Raw genomic sequence first — 20962 nt, forward strand, 5'->3', positions numbered from 1 at the left:
TCCTTGACAGAAAAAAACCCACTCTTGAGTAATGCCTTTGGCGATGTGACACCATCTTGCAAATATGGGCTGTGGAGCTAAGTGACAGGCAGAGAATGGCTATTATTTCAACTTTTACATACCAACTGTGTCTCTCACCACACAGAGACACGCTGCACTTCAACAACAAAGCCTCATTAAAACCCGGACACAGCTATTTGTTATGTTTGAATGACTTGAACAGGCATTGTTAAAATACTGATGAATGCATCTCAAGAACAAAATAAACACCATTTACTATATTACTTATTCTACTTTATGTTTTGTTTTGTATTATGACATCTCCACTGTGTTGGATAAGAAAACAAAAGGAACTCATTTTAGTCTTTATTGAAGAGTCCCTCAGAGTTTGTAAACCAGATGTATGACTTTCTTTCATTTTCAGTGGGTGAATAATAGCCAGAAGTGCTCAAAGCCTGACATGGTTTTATCAGTAACATTTTGGTTAAAATGGAAACACGAGAAAACTACTTCAACATAAGCCTCTAATCTCCTAAATTTCATTGTCTGGGTAAATATGTTAATGCCCTCCTTCATTTTCTGGAAACAATAACCGGGAGAAAGCAATTTTACCATTAGCGAGAAAAAGTGCCTCGCCTCGGTCTGATAAACGAGCTTATCCTTAATCCTAATTGTGTCAAAAACTGGATTTTCGTACTTGGTTTTATAAACAGGTGCCAGGACAGCGCACCATAATGTAGTTTGCAACCAATCCCACGTGATTATCAGGTGTTGTTTAACCTTGTAGTGTGGTAATGGAGAGAGAACCCAGGCCTAAAAGCATAGGAGTCTATACGTGTTCCTGTGGAGGTAAATGGCTAGTCTAGGCTGTAGAAGCGTACAATACATAACCCTTTAGATTACAAGTCCCTTATCAGCTACCCACCAGCCTGTGTGTGTGTGTGTGGATGTGTGTGTTTGGTGTGTCAGTGTTTGTAGTGCATGTCTGCGTGGGAGAGAGGAGGATATAGATCAGTGCCCATAGTGTGTGGCTTAAAGCTGTTGTAAGCCTTTAATAAAACTGTAAGACTTTAATTGTGACAAATTAAGTATGATGTAGAATTCTGCTCAGGTGGTAGGCTACTAATGGTTATGGTATGGACACTTCAAACTGTAACTTTAAGGTTTATCACCCTGTCTGATTTGGATTTTTTAACACAGGATTTAACTTGATTGTGCCAAAATAGGCTTAACCAAGAGACTTGTCTTCACTGTGTGTTCAAAAACCTGCCTAGTAATGCGTTTTAGAGAGTCGATAGGCCTATAGACCAGTCAAGTATGAAATATTTCTGGAACAAAAGAAATATCGAAGGGAAAAATAACATTTCAACTAAGTGTATCCCTAGGCCTGATAAAAGAACGTGCGCTAGCGGAATTACCGCGCGCATCCCTTGGGAGATGGGTGCGAACTGTGGGTAGTGCTCGTGCGCAATATCATAGCAGCCGAGGACACGCGACGCGAGCATCAGCAGCGCGCGAGGCAGAGGAGAGGAGAGCCGGAGATAAAGAGAGAGAGGGAGATACTAGAGAAAGAGACCGCGACTGAGACAAGTGTCTTTCTGAGAGCTTTCCCTCACAAAGATAGTTGGTCTGTCACCATTCAATCAACGTTATGCTGCTGTAATAGGAGTGTAACGCACTGGAGGAGGGTGGTTTAACTCACCACGAAGAGATCTATGGTTGGATTTCGGCTTTTCTTTTCTTCGCCAATGCAAAAGGAAATATGCAGCGAAGCTTCACCCTCCTCTACACCAGTTTTCTGGGAATTTGCTTGGGTTCAAGTTTTCCAAGTAACATCAATATAGGTAGGAAAAGGAAACTCACTCAAAACCCTAGTTCCGCAAAATTTGTTAGAATTATTTTTTTCGGTCATGAGCCACAGTGTATATCAACAAGTTCCTTCGGCGAACCGTTTTCTTCAGCTAGAAAGTTAAACCACACAAACGAGTACATGATATTATTGATAAAGATGTTGTGTAAGACATCGTTTTGTTTAAGGCTAACTACATCTTCTGTCCTCCACAGGGGGATTATTCCCAACCGAATCGCATGAATATGAGGTGTTTCGGTTTGCGCTCACGCATCACCAGGATATCCCTAAACTGGTTCCCCAGGTGGATATGGTCAAGCTGGGAAACAGCTTCTCCATGACATATGCTTGTAAGTATACTTATCACACGATGTCCCATCACTCTTTGCTTGGAGAAAAGCTACCCACTTTGACATTTTTGCAATAATTATTTATTGGATTTAATTATATCTGTTGCACCCCCCTCAACAATATTGATATTCAAATCAGTTGCAACATCTTGTATTGTAGGCCTATTTGATGATTGTGAGAGTTAGCAAAATAATCCATATGTACAGTAGTTTGTAATGTTTTTAGCGTGGGAGAGATATTGCTCTTTGTGCTCTCTCACCTGCATCGCCGTCTTTTCAGCACAGGATGATACAAAGCGGTGACGGGATTTCACAATGCTTTTGCTTTCAGCATGAGGCGAGCATAATGTGCATGTCAACGCATTTCATTAATTGAGATTAGTCCCTACGATTCACATTTGCTACTATGTAAACAGCAATGCCAGCATGAACGATGAAAAAGCATCGCTGATTTGCCGATGGTTCCGATTTATTTATTCTTCGCTGTAGGCTACATACCATCTACTTTATGTGAGTGTTAAAAACATTCCCGTTTGATATTATGTGTAGAATACGGTGTTTCGGCTCTGTCATACGAATTATTCCTTTTATCTCTCAGTTCCCTCAAGGTAATATTTTGGGGGATCTCTTTTCACTTTTTTAAATTGTTAACACAAGCAACATGCCATGTATTTACCTCTGTAGTTCATTCACCTTCGGCAGAATAATGGTACATACGTCTTTTATGAATGAGCACTTAATCTGCAAGGTGACAATCCGAGACAGGATTAATGGCTGATTGGTCACGCAGGAAATCAATGAACGTTTGGGGTCAGGGCAGTCAGGACGCCTCTGTCCTGTTCATGTGTCAACTACGGAATCGACCCAGTCTTCTGGTCCTTTCATGTCAAGCAAATCATTGTCTACTTTTTCTACTCTCCCCCTACACCCCCCCCCCCCCCCCCCCCCTCCTCCATCTCCCTCAATTTCCAATCCGGGCTGTGTGCTCTAAAGACTAAAGGTGCCCTTGAGTTTCTCTCTCCCTCTCTCTCTCTCTCTCTCTCCCTCTCTCTCTCTCTCTCTCTCTCTCTCTCTCTCTCTCTCTCTCTCTCTCTCTCTCTCTCTCTCCCTCCCTCCCTCCCTCTCTCTCTCTCTCTCTCTCTCTCTCTCTCTCTCTCTCTCTCTCTCTCTCTCTCTCATTACACATGTGACACTTCAGAATAGCACGAGGCCCACCTACATCCAAGCGACTGAAGTCACACACGGAGTGGATTTTCCGTCCTGACAATCCTCACCGTGCACTCTTCACTACCGGTGATGCGCGTGTCACCTGCGTTTTCGGTTTCCGCTTTCAGACAGTGACATCTGCGTTTATCCCGTTTTTGTTCTCTCCCTCAGAGAAGACTGGAATTTGACAAAAAAAAGCTTTATTTTCCGCCCGCTTGTCACGCGCTCCCTCAGATCTGGGGCCAAGCTGTGAGCAGGTCTACCTCACCGAGATAAAGAAGAAAGATCCGTCATCGACTAGACCGCCAAACCATCTGGCTTAGTACAATTCAAACATGTTTCGAGTTCTTAAGGGATTCCCACACCAGCACTGGGCCATTAAAAGTTCACGTCGTTTAATCATTTCTTTTTATGGATGTGTGCACGTTTTGTTCAGCATCGATTATGCTACAGGAAAACGGTGGTCTGCCGGTGGTCTGCCGCTGAGCAGTGTTGACAAGGAATCCAAAGGATTCTGACGACTTTTGTGGCACTGCGATAGCGCGCCCCTGTTTAGCTCGGTGCTCTGCAGACATCGCTACATGGACGTCCGTGCTCCACTGATCTCTCTGCAGGCTTTCAGCAGCTGCGCTATCTCCCCTACCGTGTGGAGAGGAGGATGCCAGTGGTTGTGACCACACATCTGAACAGGACGCCGTTCTCCACAACACACACACACGCACACTCAAGCATGTGCGCGCATCCACACATATACACTCATGTGCACTCACAAGCAAACGCACAGAACCTCCCCACACCACCAACACACACACACACACACACACACGACGGTATGGCTAGTCAACCCAGAAATGACTGCGTGTCATGGGAGTAATAAACGCAGTGTATTTTAGAACAATGTCCAGGGCCTGCAGGTAGGAACTTTAGAGAACCCAGCTGGGAATGTGTATGTATGTGTGTGTGTGTGTGTGCCGGGGTGTTGATGCTACTAGACTGGATTCTGCAGTATTCCTGCGTAAACACCCCCATCTGTTGGACCCCACAGAGCTGTAACACAGTCATGGGATACTCCGCAGTACCTTCCCACTGGGAGAACCCCTACACTCTTCAGAAGGGGTGACAAACAGTGCTTGTGGCCTTGCAAAACAGGGCTGCCAATGCACTCCTCCTACACGGACTGAACGCGGCGGCCGGGGGGGTAGCTGTCGCCACCGCGTCGCCCGTGGCCGTCGGCTCAGACGCGTGGACGCGCGGTCTCCGTCAGCGATCTGGCCGCCGTTTGACTTCTCGTCCGCCCCGAGGGCCCGAGCTGGGTGAGGGGCTGGCGGTCTGACACGACCACGCCAGATTCCCAGATTGTGTAGGTGTGCGTGTTCCACTCCGCCCCCAGGAGGGAGCGGAGGGAGAGCAGTCGGCTGTGACGTCTCACCCACCATCCAACGAGGGGATGGGGGGGGGGGGGGTCAGGGGCGAGTGGCGGGTGGCACTGGAGGTGTTGGCACGCGGTGTTGTTGGAAAGCTGTTGCCATGGATATTAAGGACGTGGGCGGGAGACAAGGGCACCTGCGTCGAGCTCTTTGGGTATTTCCTGAATTTGTGCTGGGTAGCTTGCGATGAGGCCGTCCGTGAAGAGGCTGATTTCACAGTGGTGATGGTCTGGTGGGTTACTCTGGGACGTGGCCCTCAGTCACAGAGTTCACACTGTGTGTGTGTGTGTGTGTAGGCATTTGTCCAGCGTTTGTGTTAACCGGCGGGTGGGTTGGCCTGTGAATGGTCGCATGGTGCGTGTATTTTGTGCGAGTGTCTGAATTCCCCCGTGTAAGTGTGTGTATGTGTGTGTGTGTGTGCCTGTGTGAGTGATGGGAATGTGCCTAGGGGCTCTGGGGTGCAGGGTGGTGGTGGGTTGGGGAGGAGGGGTCTTGGTGTGAAAGGCAGGGTGGTGGTGGGTTGGGGAGGAGGGGTCTTGGTGTGAAAGGCAGGGTGGTGGTGGGTTGGGGAGGAGGGGTCTTGGTGTGAAAGGCAGGGTGGTGGTGGGTTGGGGAGGAGGGGTCTTGGTGTGAAAGGCAGGGTGGGTGAATAGGCCCTTGTGCCCCGGGGATGAATGGCACTCCGGATGGGACTGATCCCCATCAGCTGGCTCCTGTATGACCAGAACAGCCACTTCCTCCAGCCTTCCCCCTCTCCCTCCCCCCACCTCCCTCACATCTCCCCCCTCCCCCCAACCACCACCTCCCGTGCCCCCACCCCCCCCACCCCCCCCCCCCCTCCTCGCTCCTTGCATCCTCGTCTCCCTGCCACCTGCTGGTTGGGGTTGACGGGGGGAGCAGGGATGAGAATGGGGAGGTAGGATGGCTAGGGGCGGAAAGGGGGGGGGGGGGGGCATAACGAAAGCAGAGGTAACAAAACAGGAGCGGAGGAGGAGAGATGTTGCGGGGAGGGGAGGGGCAGATTGACTGGAAAAAAAGAAGAAGAAAATGGCTGTCCGTTTAGCGGCCGTGTGTTTTCCTCCTGTTGAGTCATCAGCAGCGTGGAAATGCCTCTGACAGCGGTGCAGAGCTGACTTGACACCCCGGTGTCACAGCTGTTTACCGTCCTCCCTGCTCTTCCTTTTCTACCTCGCACGCCCCATCTGAAACTTGGCCCTGTCCCGCCGGGGTGTGTTTGTGTGTGTGTACGTGCGAGTCTGTCAGTGTATAAGTGTATAAGTGTGTGTGTACGTGTGTGTACGTGTGTGTTATACAGCACATATTAAATCATAATAATATCGGTTAAATGCCAGAGTTACCTCCTCTGTACATGTGGGTGAGTGTGCCTGTGTAAATGTGTTTGCATGTTCGTGCGTGTGCATATGTGTGTGTGTGTGTATGTATGTTTTAGACAGTATGCCAAAAGTGAACATGAACAGGGTTAAACAAAGCTGGGTGCAGAGACTTTGACCAAACATCCATGTTAGTCACTCTCTCCTTCACTTACATCTCGCATTACCATAAGCTACTATTGACTGGGCTTATAATAAGGACGTCAGAAATAGCTATTTCCATGTCAAATCCCTGCTAGGCTTATGGTGTTCATCCCAGTTTGCGCATTTGAATTATTGATGCTTTTTAGCGAAACGCTGGTTACTCATTGGTGATGCTGCGTCGAAACATTCCATATTCAGTTATTCACCGGGGAATGTTCCCCCATATAACATGACATTTGCCAAGAAATAACAATAGATAATAAACAACACTAGCAGGAGGAAAATCCATTAAAAAAATGTTATTACTGAGGTCTTTTCATTCAGACCCATCCATTCTGTTATGCGGGAACTATTAACAGGAGATCATTATTCCCCTTCATCATGGTGTGTGGAACAGCTCCTGGGATCTGGTGTGTCGTCTGGAGTCTCAGAAGGACGTTTGAACAGAGTGAGGGAGGATCTGAGCTCTGAGCCTGGCCTGATCAATGGACCAGGCCCACACAGAGAGCCCTGCGATCAATACTGGACAGGAGACCGCCCCAGCCCTGGAAGACGTGGACAAATGATCTCTAGATGATTGTGTGTGTGTGTGTGTGTGTGTGTCATAGGGCTCTGATATGTCTTAGGGATATCACAAACTGTGTTTAGGGGTGAGGTGGGAAGGACGCTTGGTTGTGTAGGGGACACACTGTAGGGTTCCTTATTCTGATCTGGTTTGGTTCTAAATGTCTCTTCTTCTATGGTAGGTTTCTGTAATGTTTGCACATTGTGTCTCTTCTTCTATAGTGTTTTTTTCCACTGAGTCTCTTCTTCTATCGTATTTTCCATAGTGTTCCTCTATAGTGTGTCTTCTTCTGTTGTTTCTCCTCTGTGGGTGTTGTTTGGTTCTCTATGTAGATCTATGCAGCATGCAGTACAGATGGCACAGACATGAGAGGGGAGCCGGAGCATTTGCCGAGCGCTTCGCTCTTTCAGAGAGACGATTGTTTGTGAGATTACAAACAGAGTCTCTTTTGGCGACTCCTCTATCAGCGCAGACCTTTTGCATCTGTTGGAGACATACGTGTGCAGAGTCACACACACACACACACACACACACGATCGCTTACTGGATACGCAGGCTCATCTCATGCGTTTAATGTATTATTCATTTCAGCGCATCCATAGCCATCACTCCCCGGAGTTAGACGCATAAATATGTATTAATAACCCTGCCCAGGTTTTCGCTTCTACCAAGGGAATCTGGAGGGAGACCGGTCTGTTTGTAGTGTCGATCTACTTCCCACCCCCCCCTCCCAGGTTGAACAATGCCCCAGAAGGGTGAGCCACGGCTGGGCTGTGTGGGAGAGGAGTGAGGGGGTGGAGGTTAAGCTGGCGTTTCAGACCTGCTGCCTGCTGTCACCCAGGCTCTGGGGGTGTTGTGTTGGGTCCCATCACACTGAATGTCAGGGACACTCTGGATCTGTGGGCCTTCAGGGCCCTGCTGGGACGGCTCTCTTGGGCCTCTCTCGCTGTTTCTCTCTCTCGCTGTTTCTCTCTCTCGCTGTTTCTCTCTCTATGTTTCTCTCTCTCGCTGTCTCTCTCTCTGTTTCTCTCCCTCTGTTTATCTCTCTGTTTCTCTGTCTGTTTCTCTCTCTGTCTCTCTATCTCTCTCTGTCTGTCTCGCTCTGTCTCTGTCTCTCTATCTCTCTCTTATTCTCTCTCTGTCTCTCTATCTCTCTCTGTTTCTCTCTCTGTCTCTCTGTCTATCTCTCTGTCTCTGTCTCTCTATCTCTCTCTGTATCTCTCTCTGTCTCTCTATCTCTCTCTGTATCTCTCTCTGTCTCTCTATCTCTCTCTGTTTCTCTCTCTCTCTCTGTCTCTCTCTCTCTCTCTCTCTCTCTGTCTCTTTTCTTTTATGTTCTTTTTTCCCTCCTTTTCCTTTACCCTTTAGATATAGAAATATGCCTGCATGTGCAATATTGTTGAGCAACACACATTGTGTAAATAATGACAAACGCACCCTAACATGTGTAAAATCAGACATCCCCACACATACTGGGGGTGGGTTGTTGTAATTGTATGTGTAACCCCTAACCCTCACACACGCCCAACCTATCACCTTGAGCCCATCAGCCCCTGCTTGGCAGCCTGCCCAGGCTGAGTCCCAGGGCTGGGTTACTTGGCTGAGTCTTAGGGTTGGATCCCAGGGTTGGGTCTCAGGGCTGGATCCCAGGGCTGGGTCTCAGGGCTGGGTCTCAGGGCTGGATCCCAGGGCTGGGTCTCAGGGCTGGATCCCAGGGCTGGGTCTCAGGGCTGGGTCTCAGGGCTGGATCCCAGGGCTGGGTCTCAGGGCTGGATCCCAGGGCTGGGTCTCAGGGCTGGATCCCAGGGCTGGGTCTCAGGGCTGGACACCAGGACTGGGTCTCAGGGCTGGATCCCAGGGCTGGGTCTCAGGGCTGGATCCCAGGGCTGGGTCTCAGGGCTGGATCCCAGGGCTGGGTCTCAGGGCTGGACACCAGGACTGGGTCTCAGGGCTGGACACCAGGACTGGGTCTCAGGGCTGGATCCCAGGGCTGGGTCTCAGGGCTGGGTCTCGGGGCTGGATCCCAGGGCTCGGTCTCAGGGCTGGATCCCAGGGCTGGGTCTCAGGGCTGGGTCTCAGGGCTGGTTTTCAGGGCTGGGTCTCAGGGCTGGATCCCAGGGCTGGGTCTCAGGGCTGGTTCTCAGGGCCGGTATGGCGACAGGGAGGGAAAGCTGCCTGTTCTGCCGTTTGTGTGGGCTCAGCTCACGTGTCGGCCTCCATTACAGCCGAGCGCTGACACACACTGTTGTTTCTGACTAGCGTAATGTGAAATGAGTCTGGGGGATTGATAAGTGTTTTGGCTCTGGTGGGTGAGCGTGTGTGTGTGTGTGTGTGTGTGTGTAAGACAAAGGCAGCTGTCATGTTGTAGTTGAAGGGAGACAAGCAGAGACTGGCTCTCCCCTGTCTCAGTCATACATGGTGATCTCCCGTGTAGTGTACATTAATGAGACAACAGAATGTACACTGTTTGGCCATGTAGCATCACTTAGCGCATCTGCCCTTACTCTGACAGCGACACGCACATCCTGTCAGACACACACACACACACACACACACACACACAGGAATATCCAACACTTATTGAGAGCTCTGTCACCACAGCAGCGCTGAGAGACTGAGGGAGAAAGTCGCAGAAGGAAGGGAAAGGAGAGAGCGAGAGAGAGAGACACAGATGGAGGAAAAGAGAGAGGGGGAGATCATGTGTTCCATGTCAAACAGCCAGTGTGAAAGCCCATGTCATTTTGCTCTGGTTTACACACACCAAGGGCATGTACTATGAAGCAGTATTTGGGGTTAGCAAGGTGACTTCAGGTTTAACTCTGGGTTTTCAGTGTCATGACAACAGTTGACTTCTTGCCAGGGTAGACCGCCATGGTGATTCATGCTGCAGACCGAATGTGCCCCGGAGCAGGTTATGGTCGAGATAACAGATCAACGCGTAGGAAAGCACTGCCTACTGACCCATCCATTTTCTTGGAAAATAGTATCGTTTCTAGAAAATCCCGTGATCTCGGTGCGCAAATAGATTGAGTCCAACAAAACACATGGGCTTTGCCTGAAGTGTATCTTTGTAGCCTACATACTGATATTATCCTAATACAGAGACTGATTAAAGCACTGCTTATTACTAACTTGTTGACTTTGTGATTTTGTTGATTTGCTTACAAGCAAGCCTATTCATTTGGTTTGAATTAGGTTTTGTATTTGCTCAAAAGACCATTTAACTCTGTTGTGTATCTTAAACATGAATTTCATGGATAACACATCAAATGATGGTCAGATCTAGGCCTACCAGTGCTTTAACAACGGACCAGTAATAAATGAACTAATGCATTCACACAGTCTGCCGTTTTTTCCCTGCTTTCCGTCCGGCCTTTGGCAGCGTCATGGGTGTTGCTTTCAGCTTGGATTGTATTTCAGAATTCTTCATATTTGTTTAATATTGTAGTTTGCTCATCTTGTGTAAAATATGCGGTGCTGGTAGACTGTTTGTAATTGGTCAGAAGGAGCAACCAACATCCTTTGCATGACACTTAATAGCCCAGTTGCATTTGCTAGTCTCAATAAAGCCAGCTAACTAAACTGGACCCGATGAACTTGCTTCTCACTACAGGCCCCTGGACAGGTTTGAAAGTGAAGAATATGTCCTTCCCTCCTGTCCGTTCTCTCCTCCCTCCCTCACCCCTCCATCCTCTCCCTCCTTCCTTCCCGTGTCTGGTAGACAGAGTGAGTGGGTCCTTCCCCCTGCACCTGTCCATGATGCAGCGCAGATGGAGGGATAATTACGGAGGGGTACTGTAGAGGGGGATAATTGGGGTGCCTGTAGCTCCTGACAGGACTGTTTGTCTGGACAAGGTTCTGACCCGCTGCCCAGGTTTATTCAACCAGCTTGATGACTTGCACAGGTAGACTGGAGGGGGAGAGAGACAGCCGGTCTGGAAAGACAGCAGAGAGACATAGAGAGAGAGAGAGAGAGAGAGAGAGAGAGAGAGAGAGAGAGAGAGAGAGAGAGAGAGAGAGAGAGAGAGAGAGAGAGAGAGAGAGAGAGAGAGAGAGAGAGAGAGAGAGAGAGAGAGAGAGAGAGAGAGAAATGAGTACCGGATGCAGCTCATTGTTTTACTGGGCTCATTATGCTTAAAGATGTTTTGTTCCTCCATTCAGCGAGTGTGACGGAGAGACAGACAAAGGCAATCAGAGAGAGAAAAAGAGAGAGGGAGAGGGAGAGAGAGAGAAATAGAGCTGGAGGCAGTGCAGTGTGCAGTCCCACCTCTAGGCTGGCATATGCTCTCTTTGTTCCCAGCAGTCTCTTTCTGTCTCTCTCTCTAATGGAGGCTAATGCAACCTTAATTCGGCCCCTCTGCCTCCCAGCAGCCCGACCGGTCTCCTGCGGGTCTCCTCCCTTCATCTGAGGCTGGAGGAGGCCGGAGAAGGCTGGCTAGCCTGTTGTTAGCTTGGCGTTGGCCTCACATTAGCGTAATGTAATCTCTTGTTAGCTGTTAGCTCCTTGACATTAATCCGCAGGACTGTTTGGCTGGCTGGTCAGCATTGCTGGGCAGCATCGCTGTTCACAGTGTGCGTTTGTGTGCGTGTGTGTCTGTGTGTGTGTGGGCTGCTTTTCCCACTGGGATCGACAGCATCTTATCCTTCCTCAACGTTTGGGTGATCCAGCTCGTTCATTAAAGCTGTTTTGTCTCTAGTTTAACATTCTGACATAGAGGGGCGCTTGTTTATACCACCAAATTGTTCCTTTCTACACAGTACAAACATCACAGCCTCCAATGAGTTCCAATTTTCACCTGTCTGTGATAAGGTATTTTGATTCTATGAGGCATCATAGAATCATACTACTGAAGCTCGAGTGCTTTCTTTCCCGAGTTCTTTCACGTCCTCATTAAATCCCCCTCTCCTTCGGCCTCATCAAGGCTTCTTCTCCTTGTTTTTGTTGTTTTACTTCCTTCCCGTCTCCCTCCCTTGTTCTTCTCCACACACACACACACACACACATGCAAACACAGCACACACACACACACACACACCCACACACACACATGCAAACACAGCACACACACACACACATACAAACACTGCGAGGCACAAGTCAGTGCTTTACTGCTCTTTCACAGGCACTCAATCTCCCATGAGCACCAGAGTTCCCTGCTCTCTACGGGGCATATGGGTGCGTGGGGGGGGGGGGGATGCGGTGCAGGCAGCGAGGCGAAGCCAAGTGCTGCCGCCCCCATACAGAGAAACACAGCCACGGCACTGAAAGTCCTCTAGCACATTCTTTTTGGTGACAGAGGGAGACTGTGGAGAGATTGGACGCTGTAACTCGTGCGTGTCTGTTCCGTGTGAACAAGCTGAAATCGAGTCATTCGACTGTTCTGCATGTTCCACGTCAAACAATGGCTCCAGATGTGATTCATGGACAGGCTAAATAGTTAACCGCGTCCATATTGAATTTGAATTCCGTCCAAGAGTCCACTTACTCTGAAAGCAAATACGCGCGCACACGCACACACACGCACAAACACTCGCATACACATGCAGCAATCATATAGCACTCACCTACACACACGGACACGACACACACACACACACACACACACACAGACAGAGCCGTGTGCTCCAGCCCCCCAGCTCGGTGTCCTCGCTGCCAGCAGACGGAGATAGATTGCAGTTTGTGACTCACGCTGTGTTGGAAGGGCTTGCTGAGTGAGCTGGCCTCTCTCACCCATCACCTCAGGGATTCTTCAAAAGCAGCCCAGTGTGTGTGTGTGCGTGCGTGCGTGCGTGTGTGTGTGTGGGCGGGTGTGCGGGTGTTCAACCTCATGAGATAGAAGAGGGTCTGGAGTGTGAGAGGAGGGGTCGACGGTGCGCGTGTGTATGCATGTGTGTGTACTCGCGACTTTGATTGAGCGTGTATTGGAGTGGATGTGTTTATTTTGACGAGTGCATGCGTGCGTGTGTGTGTGCATTGTTGATGGATGGCGTCAAGCCTCTCATTTGCATAACTAACGAAGCCTGCGAGAACTGGACATGCCCCCCCCCCCCTTTACAACACACACGGCCTACGCTCAGAAACCACACATGAGGGAGGAGCCAAAGTCTTGCTCATGTACATGTGTGTGCGCGTGTGTGGTGCGCCTGCGCGTGTACGAGTGTGTGTGTGTGTGTGTGTGTGTTGGTGGGCTCCCCAGTCCTTCGGGGGAGCGACTTGACCCCCCTCACCCCGCTGGTGCTGCTTCTGGCTGGGACACCCACTGGAGCCGCCCTCATTAGCCGGCCTGACACACAAAACAAGCGCTCCGTGACAAGCATACCAACACTGAAAGCGATACCAGAAGGGGCCGCGAGGATCTGACAGCTCCAGTCGTTAGGCCACGGTCAACATCCCATGAAGAGGATATTAGCTTATTTACAGCTGTCTGGATTGGATCTAGCGAGACGAATTCAGCTGTGACTTGAAGGCGTCACTTGTTTTTTGTCGGTTTGTTGCTCTGCCTCAGTTGGTGGCTTGAAACAGCATTATTTATCCTGCACATGAAACATGAATGACACTGGCTGTCAGGACTTCATTCATCTTTAAGTTATCAGTAGAACAACGTTTTTTGATGAGATACTCTTGTTTTATGTGTGTTCTGCATTGACATTGCTTGTTGGGAGAAGGAACAGACAGAGTCTGTGTGTGTGTGTGTGTGGATGTGTGTGTGTGTGTGTTTATGTTTGTGTTGAGTTCAAGATTGGCGTGTGTATGACTTAGCATGAATGCGTTTGTGTGTGTGCGGTGTATGTGTCTGTGTCTGTGTGCGTGTGAAAGAGAGTCTGTGCGTGTGTGTATGTCTGATGGACTGCTCATTCCAGCAGTTTAATGCCTCACTTAATGACTAGTGTGTATTGACTGAATACATACATTAAATACCCAGAATCTGAAATAAAGACTCTGGCCACATTACATATAATAGCCGATAATGAACTCCTCACTCAAAACTTCGAAATGTGCCAGAGAATCAAAGCACAAGTACATGTCTTATTAGTTTGAAATATATACATAGCGTATGTATAATACAGTTCTGGTATTGAATTCTCTCTCTCTCGTAGTACGTTTTGCTCTTCTACCCTTAACTGGATGTGAGTTCTCTCTATGTGTCCACAGAGAGGGGAGACTAAGATAGGCTTCCTGGAACACACGCAGAAAGACATGAAGCCATATATACTGTATGGTAGGGACGGTGTCTCGAACACTGCGGAGAGCAGAGCTGCTAGAAGCGATGGTCAGCCTATAAAAACAGGAGACAGCGGCCTGATTCAGTTTGCGTGAGGAAGCTCTCTGACCTATTAGGAACGAGCTCTCCTGTCCTCCCGAGCGCTGTGTCATCTGTTAACGTGCGGATAACGTCTAATGGTGGAGAGGGTTGTTACAGACGACCCGTCATGTATGCGTGACCTAGACCCTTCATCCAGCCTATCGGCACGCTCCCTCTCCCTCCCCTCCCTGCCTGTCGGACCCCTGCTTCGTGGTTGCCGTGGACCCCCCCCCCCCCCCCCCCCGTGCTCTCCAAGTCACGCTGTTCGTTGGTACATTTCTGGACTGTGTACAAACGTGTGTGCTTGTGGGTGGGGGTGCGACATATCATGTAATTGTAGGGGAGGGGGAGAAGAGAAAGGAGGTCGAATAAGAGGGAGGAGGGGGATTATGATGAGGAGTGGGAGGAGATGGAGATGGAGATAGGGAGGATGAGAGACAAAGTGCTAGACTGGTCTACCCTATGCGCTCGGCTGACGATGCTAATCACAATCCCTCCGGGACCCCCTGATTGGCCCTCGGGTCGGCACGCTCCGCCAATCAGACGGCACACACGCTGGGCTCCTCCCTTCTCCCCGAGGAGGGATGAGAGGAGCTTCAGGAGAGATGTAGGCCACGCCAAAGACACAGCCGTGAGCGGCGCGTGCCGTCGCGAGCAGCCGTGTTCGGGAGGGAAGGTCAGATGGAGGGGGCTCTGTGGCTCAACCCTAGCCTGATGAGGGTTTAAGTTGGTTTAGGTGCAGTTTCATGGACGTCTGGTAACACACTCTGTGGCATAGCTTGTAAAACCAACACACAAAAAAAGCCTAAACCAAGATGGATGGGCCGTACGAGATTCGATGGAATGAGAGAGGCTGGCAGGTTCACTGTTGCCTCTTTCTCCCTGTGTGTTCCTCGCTCTCCCTGTCTCTCTCTGTCAGAGATGAGCAGCGGAGAGGAGACAGGCAGGGTCCGGGCCGAGACGAGGGCATCTGCCGTGGCCTCCCTTCAGTCTCCACACAGCGAGGCTGTTCATCTGCTTTGCTGTCTTCGTGGAGGGGATGTATAAAGGCCTATCAGACATGACAAGGTAACCTGACATGCAGGCCAGGTGGGAGAGAGCCTCTCTCCCGGCCTCGGACGAGAGCGCGAGCCTTTCAGAACAAACTCAGCTTCCCAGTAGGCCCCGCTGCCTCGCATCACATCTGCTGTCACCCGGCCTGTCACTGGAGAGCAACCGCAAGACTCGGACAGCAATTCCCCCTCACGCGACGGGGGCGGCTCCCTCCGTCAGCCCCACAGCCTTTTCCAGCCAATGACGGCTCTGCCCCGCCCCTCCCCCCACCAATGGCTGACAGACAGACGGTGGTCCGGCTATGCCTGGGCGACCACGGCGAGACGGGGTGCCAGAGTGGCCAGGTGTTTGGGCAGTTCAGGCAGGACGGCTCTTCTCCTTGCGTCTGACCTTTTCTGTCGCGAGACGCGATGTTAGCTGTGCTAACACGGCGCACACCCTCGCACACTATCAATTATATTCAAATCAGTTCCTTTTTTCGCCGGGAAGGGCATTCACCGTCCTCCCCCCTCTCAACAACCACATCCCCGACACACACACACACACACCCACCCCGCTCCAGGAGAGTTACACCAATGCCAGCTGTTCCTGTCTCTATCTCAGCAGGAGCAGGAGAGGGCCTGTGACTTACATGACTGCCATCCTGGCAGTACAGTAGTACCATAGTATCTGGACACATGACACATGGTATGGTGGATCTCTGTAGAAACACTGCTTGTTCCGGAAGTCCAATTTGAGGGTTTGGAAATGGCGTGCTTCAACCAAACGTCTGTCACACCAACAGATGAGTTGCGGGTGAATGTCAGGGTGTCAGGGCTAGGAAAGTAGGTTGCAGGAGATAATGGATTGTGGTGGTGAACTGTTAACGAAATGAAATATTCCACGTCTGAAGCTGATTCCAGCAAGCGTGTTCTGCTTTTGACCCTGGGATATCAAGAGCTGGCTCTGGACTGCGAGGTGCAAAATGGCTATTTCAGGTTGTGCTGTAAGTGAGGTGACTCACAGGGTACATGGAGAGGGAGAGATTGTATTTTCGTTCCTCTCTCTGTCTCTTTCCTTCTCTCTCTGTCTCTCCCTCTCGTTCTCTCTCTCTCTCTCTCTCTGTCTGTCCCTCTCTGCCCATGTCTTTTCTCTGTCTCTGTCGTTCTCTCTCCCTCTCTGACGCACACACGTGCGTGCGGCCAGGGGGATCGCTGGTCTGTAGCGAGGCAGTCGGTGGCGGTTGGGTGGCGGCCATCTTTGATCTCTGTCTCTCCCAGCCTTCCCATCTCTGGAAGCCCGCGCCCCCTGGCTGTGAACTGGCCCAGAGCAGGGGACAGACTGGGACTCCAATCTGTTTGGTAAATAAAGTGAAACGTGAGGCCCGCCCGCGGCCACAGCGGAAAATAACCCTCCTCGGACCTGCAAGGGCAAAGATAGCCCTGCTCTGCTACAGTGGGGCCGTGGCAGAGCCACCGGACCGGGGGCGCATGAGGGGGGCAAGGTCGACCCCGCGGGAGGGGGGGTTGACCAATAGAACGGATGACCGCCATTTTGTCTCAAGAGAAGAAATCGGCAGAAAGGTGGAGAATGGAGAGGGGGTGTGTTGAGACGAGAACCGAGAGGAGAGGGGGGGGGGGGGGGAGGAGAGGAGGACAGCGAGGGAAGGGAGCAGGTGACAATGATTGAGGCTCTGAACGAATGGAGTGGCTCCGTAAACAAGAGGAGGGAGAGAGTCAGAAATAGAGAGAGAGAGAGAGAGAGAGAGGGGGAGGAAGTTGGAGAGAGAGAGAGAGAGAGAGAGAGAGAGAGAGAGAGAGAGGGAAGAAATGAGACGAGAGGAGCTGGACACCTGCTGTCAGGGCAATAGATCTCGGGGGAGGCATTGATTAGCCTCTCCTTTCTTCTGCTCTTCTCTTCTCCCACCTGCACTTGATGCTGCAGGCGGACGGAGAGACATACTCGTAGACATATAGTATCTGTACCGAAGCAGCTCTTCTGCAGAAGTCCCATTTCATGTAACGGGTGTGGTAATTGTTGATTTTGTGATTTATTCGAGATTTGAGTCATCTGCTGGATAATTAAACATGACTAAGACTCACCGTATGTCTCCTGTTCTCCCTCCCTCTCCCCCCCCTTCTCTCTCCCCCCCCCTTCTTCCCCCTCTCCCCCCTCCCCCCCTTCTCTCTTCCACTCACCCCCCTTCTTCCCCCTCTCCCCCCTCCCCCCCCTCCCTCCCCCCCTTCTCCCCCCTCTCCCCCCTCCCCCCCTCTCTCCCTCCCCCCTTCTCCCCCTCTCCCCCCTCCCCTCCCCCCTTCCCCCCCCCCCTCTCCCCCCTCCCCCCCCCTCTCTCCCAGTCTGCTCCCAGTTCTCCAAAGGCGTGTACGCCATCATCGGCCTGTACGACCGCAAGACGGTCAACATGCTGATGTCCTTCTGCGGGGCGCTGCACGTGTGCTTCGTCACGCCCTCCTTCCCCATCGAGACGGCCAACCAGTTTGTCATCCAGCTGCGGCCCGAGCTGCAGGACGCCCTGGTGGGCGTGGTCGAGCACTACCGCTGGACCAAGTTCGTCTACATGTACAGCTCCGACTCAGGTGAGTCGCTGGCCACACCTGGTGGGGGGCACGCGTCTGTGTCGGCCAATGAAAGCGCCGGTTCTGAACTGACGCCCGGATGCTTCCGAAGGGATTGAGTGGCATTGTAACCGTTAGGATATGATACGGTCCAGGTTTATTCATCCCCCAAAGGGAAACGCAAATGTCAAAGCAGCCCCGATGACATGTCCATGAAAAGAATCCATCTCAAATGGTCCCAAAAATACACACGACAAGTACACAAAGCAATACTATAAGTATGCATACAAATTTAAAAAAATGTATCCCCAGGAATGATGCAAGTGATGATACAAGTATACACAGTAATAATACAATAATACAACAATACTGTTGAGAGGAGTATACTGTGTTCAGTGGGCGACCGTGGAAAGACTTGAGACCATCAATAAAAATGGTTGACCAGATGTTTTATTAGTAGGCGGCCGGGAATCCTAATCCATCAATAACCATCACTTGGTGGTCGGGGGAATTAAGTGAGTCGGTTAAAGAGTGACTTATACACATTGTAGTAAACAAGTACATGACACCATGGTAACTCTGCACGGTCCTGCTAGCTACTGTCTCCTGGCTCTTAAGTGAGAGGCTTCAACACCTACATATAGAGCAGTGTGAAGTTCACCTAGTGACCTTGAAAAGAGATGTCAAGTCTCGCTGAAAACTCCCATCATATACACAGTACTGATATAATAACAATTGTAGCATACCCAGTAATATTACAAGTATACACTGTAATGGCACAAGTATTCATAGTGAAGTTGTCAGAAATATTAATATCAAGCATTGCACAGTCAGTCGGTGAACAAGTTAAAGAAAGCTTTATTGCTTGCGGCCGGCCCACAAGGAGACAAAAACATCACACGCCATTGTGCTACTAGTTTGTCCGCTAGCATGTTGCGCTAGCTAGCTATTTAAGCAGAACCGCTCTTTACAGTCATTGGTTAAGACAAAGGCATGCAAATGTTCCATGGCTCTTCTTCATTGGCTCCTTGCATAGACCTGGCGCGGGCGTGTGTGCGTGCGTGTTTGAGTGTGTGTGTGCCTTTTGACCCCTGTAAGCTTGACCACATGATTCACCCAACACAGATAAGGCCAGACATCTTTTATGGCCTCTCCAGTAAGAGAGAGTGGTCAGCCCAGGTCTCCTTGTTTACATATGCCTAGTGTTACCCAAAGTCCAGATTTGGGGGTAGGCCTCTCTCTACACACAAGGAATGCTGAACACAGAATCATTCTTATACAGGATAGATGTGTTACATCTTCAATTTTCCCAACAGAAGTATACACAGTATGCACAGTAATAATGCAAGTGAGTCACTTCCTAATTGAATTGTGTACACATTCAAATGCAGCCTTGTCATTTAATTATGCATTTTGATTACATGCTAAATAACCACGTACTACAAAACTTGAATCCAATCATTCCTGTGTTGTGTACATTTATGTACATATACAAGCATACATTATAACCATGTGGCTTAAGTGGCAAATTTACAATTATTTAAATTACATAATGTGATTTGGAACTTAATTTAAAAAAAAGTGCACCTGAAGGTCTAGTTCACTAGAAGTAGTTGTCGTGCTTCAACAGCACTGAGACATACAAGGCACTCATTAGTCGTCAGCTGTCGTCATACCAACCACTGTTATCCACTCTGCTATTGCCATAGCGACAGCAACGGGGTCAAAAGTAGCCATTGTACTCAGATGAAAAGTGTTCTATTCTGGACCAGAGTCTTAGCATTGACATAGGTCACATGCCTGCATACACTCACACAAACACTTGCACACACACACACACACACACACCTGCACACACACACACACACACACACACACAAGGACAGAAATATCGTCAGCTTAATTCCACAATGAGGAGAACAGTGGCCTGCTTTTAGCTGTTAACTGGTCAGCCCACCACAACACACTGTTAGGGCTGGTGGAGAAACTCACTGCTGGGTACAATTTGAGCATTTTCTTTTCACCATCCCTGCATAAATCCACAGCCAGAGAATGATGCACCTGTCAACACCAGGTGTGTTTTACATTCCTCCTCCTGCCCTCCCCACCATCTCCCCTCTCAGTCCTCCATAGCCAGTCAGCTGCAACCTTCCCATAATGCCGTGCCATCTGTCCCAGGTGTTGTGTGTGTTGAAGCATGACCACAGAGCATGTGTGTGTGTGTGTGTGTGTTAGTATTGCAATGTGTGTATGGGATGTTACTATGTGTGTGTGTGTGTGTGTGTCAGTAGTTGCCTGCATATGCACTGGGTTAGCTTGATTCAGAGCATCAGAATGAAGCCTGATTGACCAACACTATTATCCTGGGTTCACTGTCACCATGCCAGTCAGTCAGTTCAAACGGAATGGGATTGAATCTGGAGCCATTTCACGGAGAGGATTGGGTCCTGTGATGTATGACAACCGGAGACCCGCGTCTCTCCAATTGATGTTTTTATCTCCTGAGATCCCTTCATCGTCCAGTATGACTCTGCAGGGTCATTTCCCCCCAGTGTGTGTGTGTGTGTGTGTGTGTGTGTGTGTGTGTGTGTGTGTGTGTTTGTGTGTGTTGGTCTTCTGTGCGTGTGTGAGAGTGAGTGTATAGGGGTCATTACCCTCACTGTGAGTGGTGGGAAGGAAGCTGCTGGAATCCATACCAGCGGTCCCTGTTGCCTGGATACTACACAGCAACAGTCCATCCCACAGGTTTATTTTAAGCCTTTAAGACAAATCAGTGTTTAGTGCCTTGTTTGTGTATGAGTCAGAGAAGGTTTGTGTGTGTTTTATGTTGTCTGTGTGTGTATTGAAACTGGCACTCAGGCACTGTTGAGGTTGTGTGCCTCTTCATTGATTAGGCTCATTTGACGAGATTGCGGAAACCTCGATGTGTGTGTGTGGGTAGGTGTGTATGCTAGACTCATGTTTGAATGGACTACTTTACCCTCGCATTCTATTTGAATGCAAACATTTCTGCTACTGCCTTCACCTAGCCAAAAAGCTTTTATCGTTTGATAGTGTGTGTTTCTTTTTTGGTTTAATAAATATTACATCTTAAGTGTTTCCCCAGCCGCGTGGGGTG

General features: G+C 49.8%; 1 protein-coding gene across 3 annotated transcripts in view; it reads left to right on the top strand.

Annotated features, from left to right (window-relative positions):
- The first annotated feature begins 1762 nt into the window (after positions 1 to 1762).
- gria1a (glutamate receptor, ionotropic, AMPA 1a) overlaps positions 1763 to 20962 on the top strand; it is a 53362-nt gene continuing 34162 nt past the window's right edge. For all 3 annotated transcript variants that reach the window (XM_084699142.1, XM_084699143.1, XM_084699144.1), the window contains exons 1-3: positions 1763 to 1844; positions 2065 to 2199; positions 17626 to 17865. In XM_084699142.1, the coding sequence (XP_084555268.1) occupies positions 1763 to 1844; positions 2065 to 2199; positions 17626 to 17865 (457 nt within the window). The remainder of the gene's footprint in view (positions 1845 to 2064; positions 2200 to 17625; positions 17866 to 20962) is intronic.

The sequence above is a fragment of the Hypomesus nipponensis genome, chromosome 1 (assembly GCF_054491055.1).
Source record: "Hypomesus nipponensis isolate SF chromosome 1, ASM5449105v1, whole genome shotgun sequence".
Lineage (NCBI taxonomy): Eukaryota > Metazoa > Chordata > Actinopteri > Osmeriformes > Osmeridae > Hypomesus > Hypomesus nipponensis.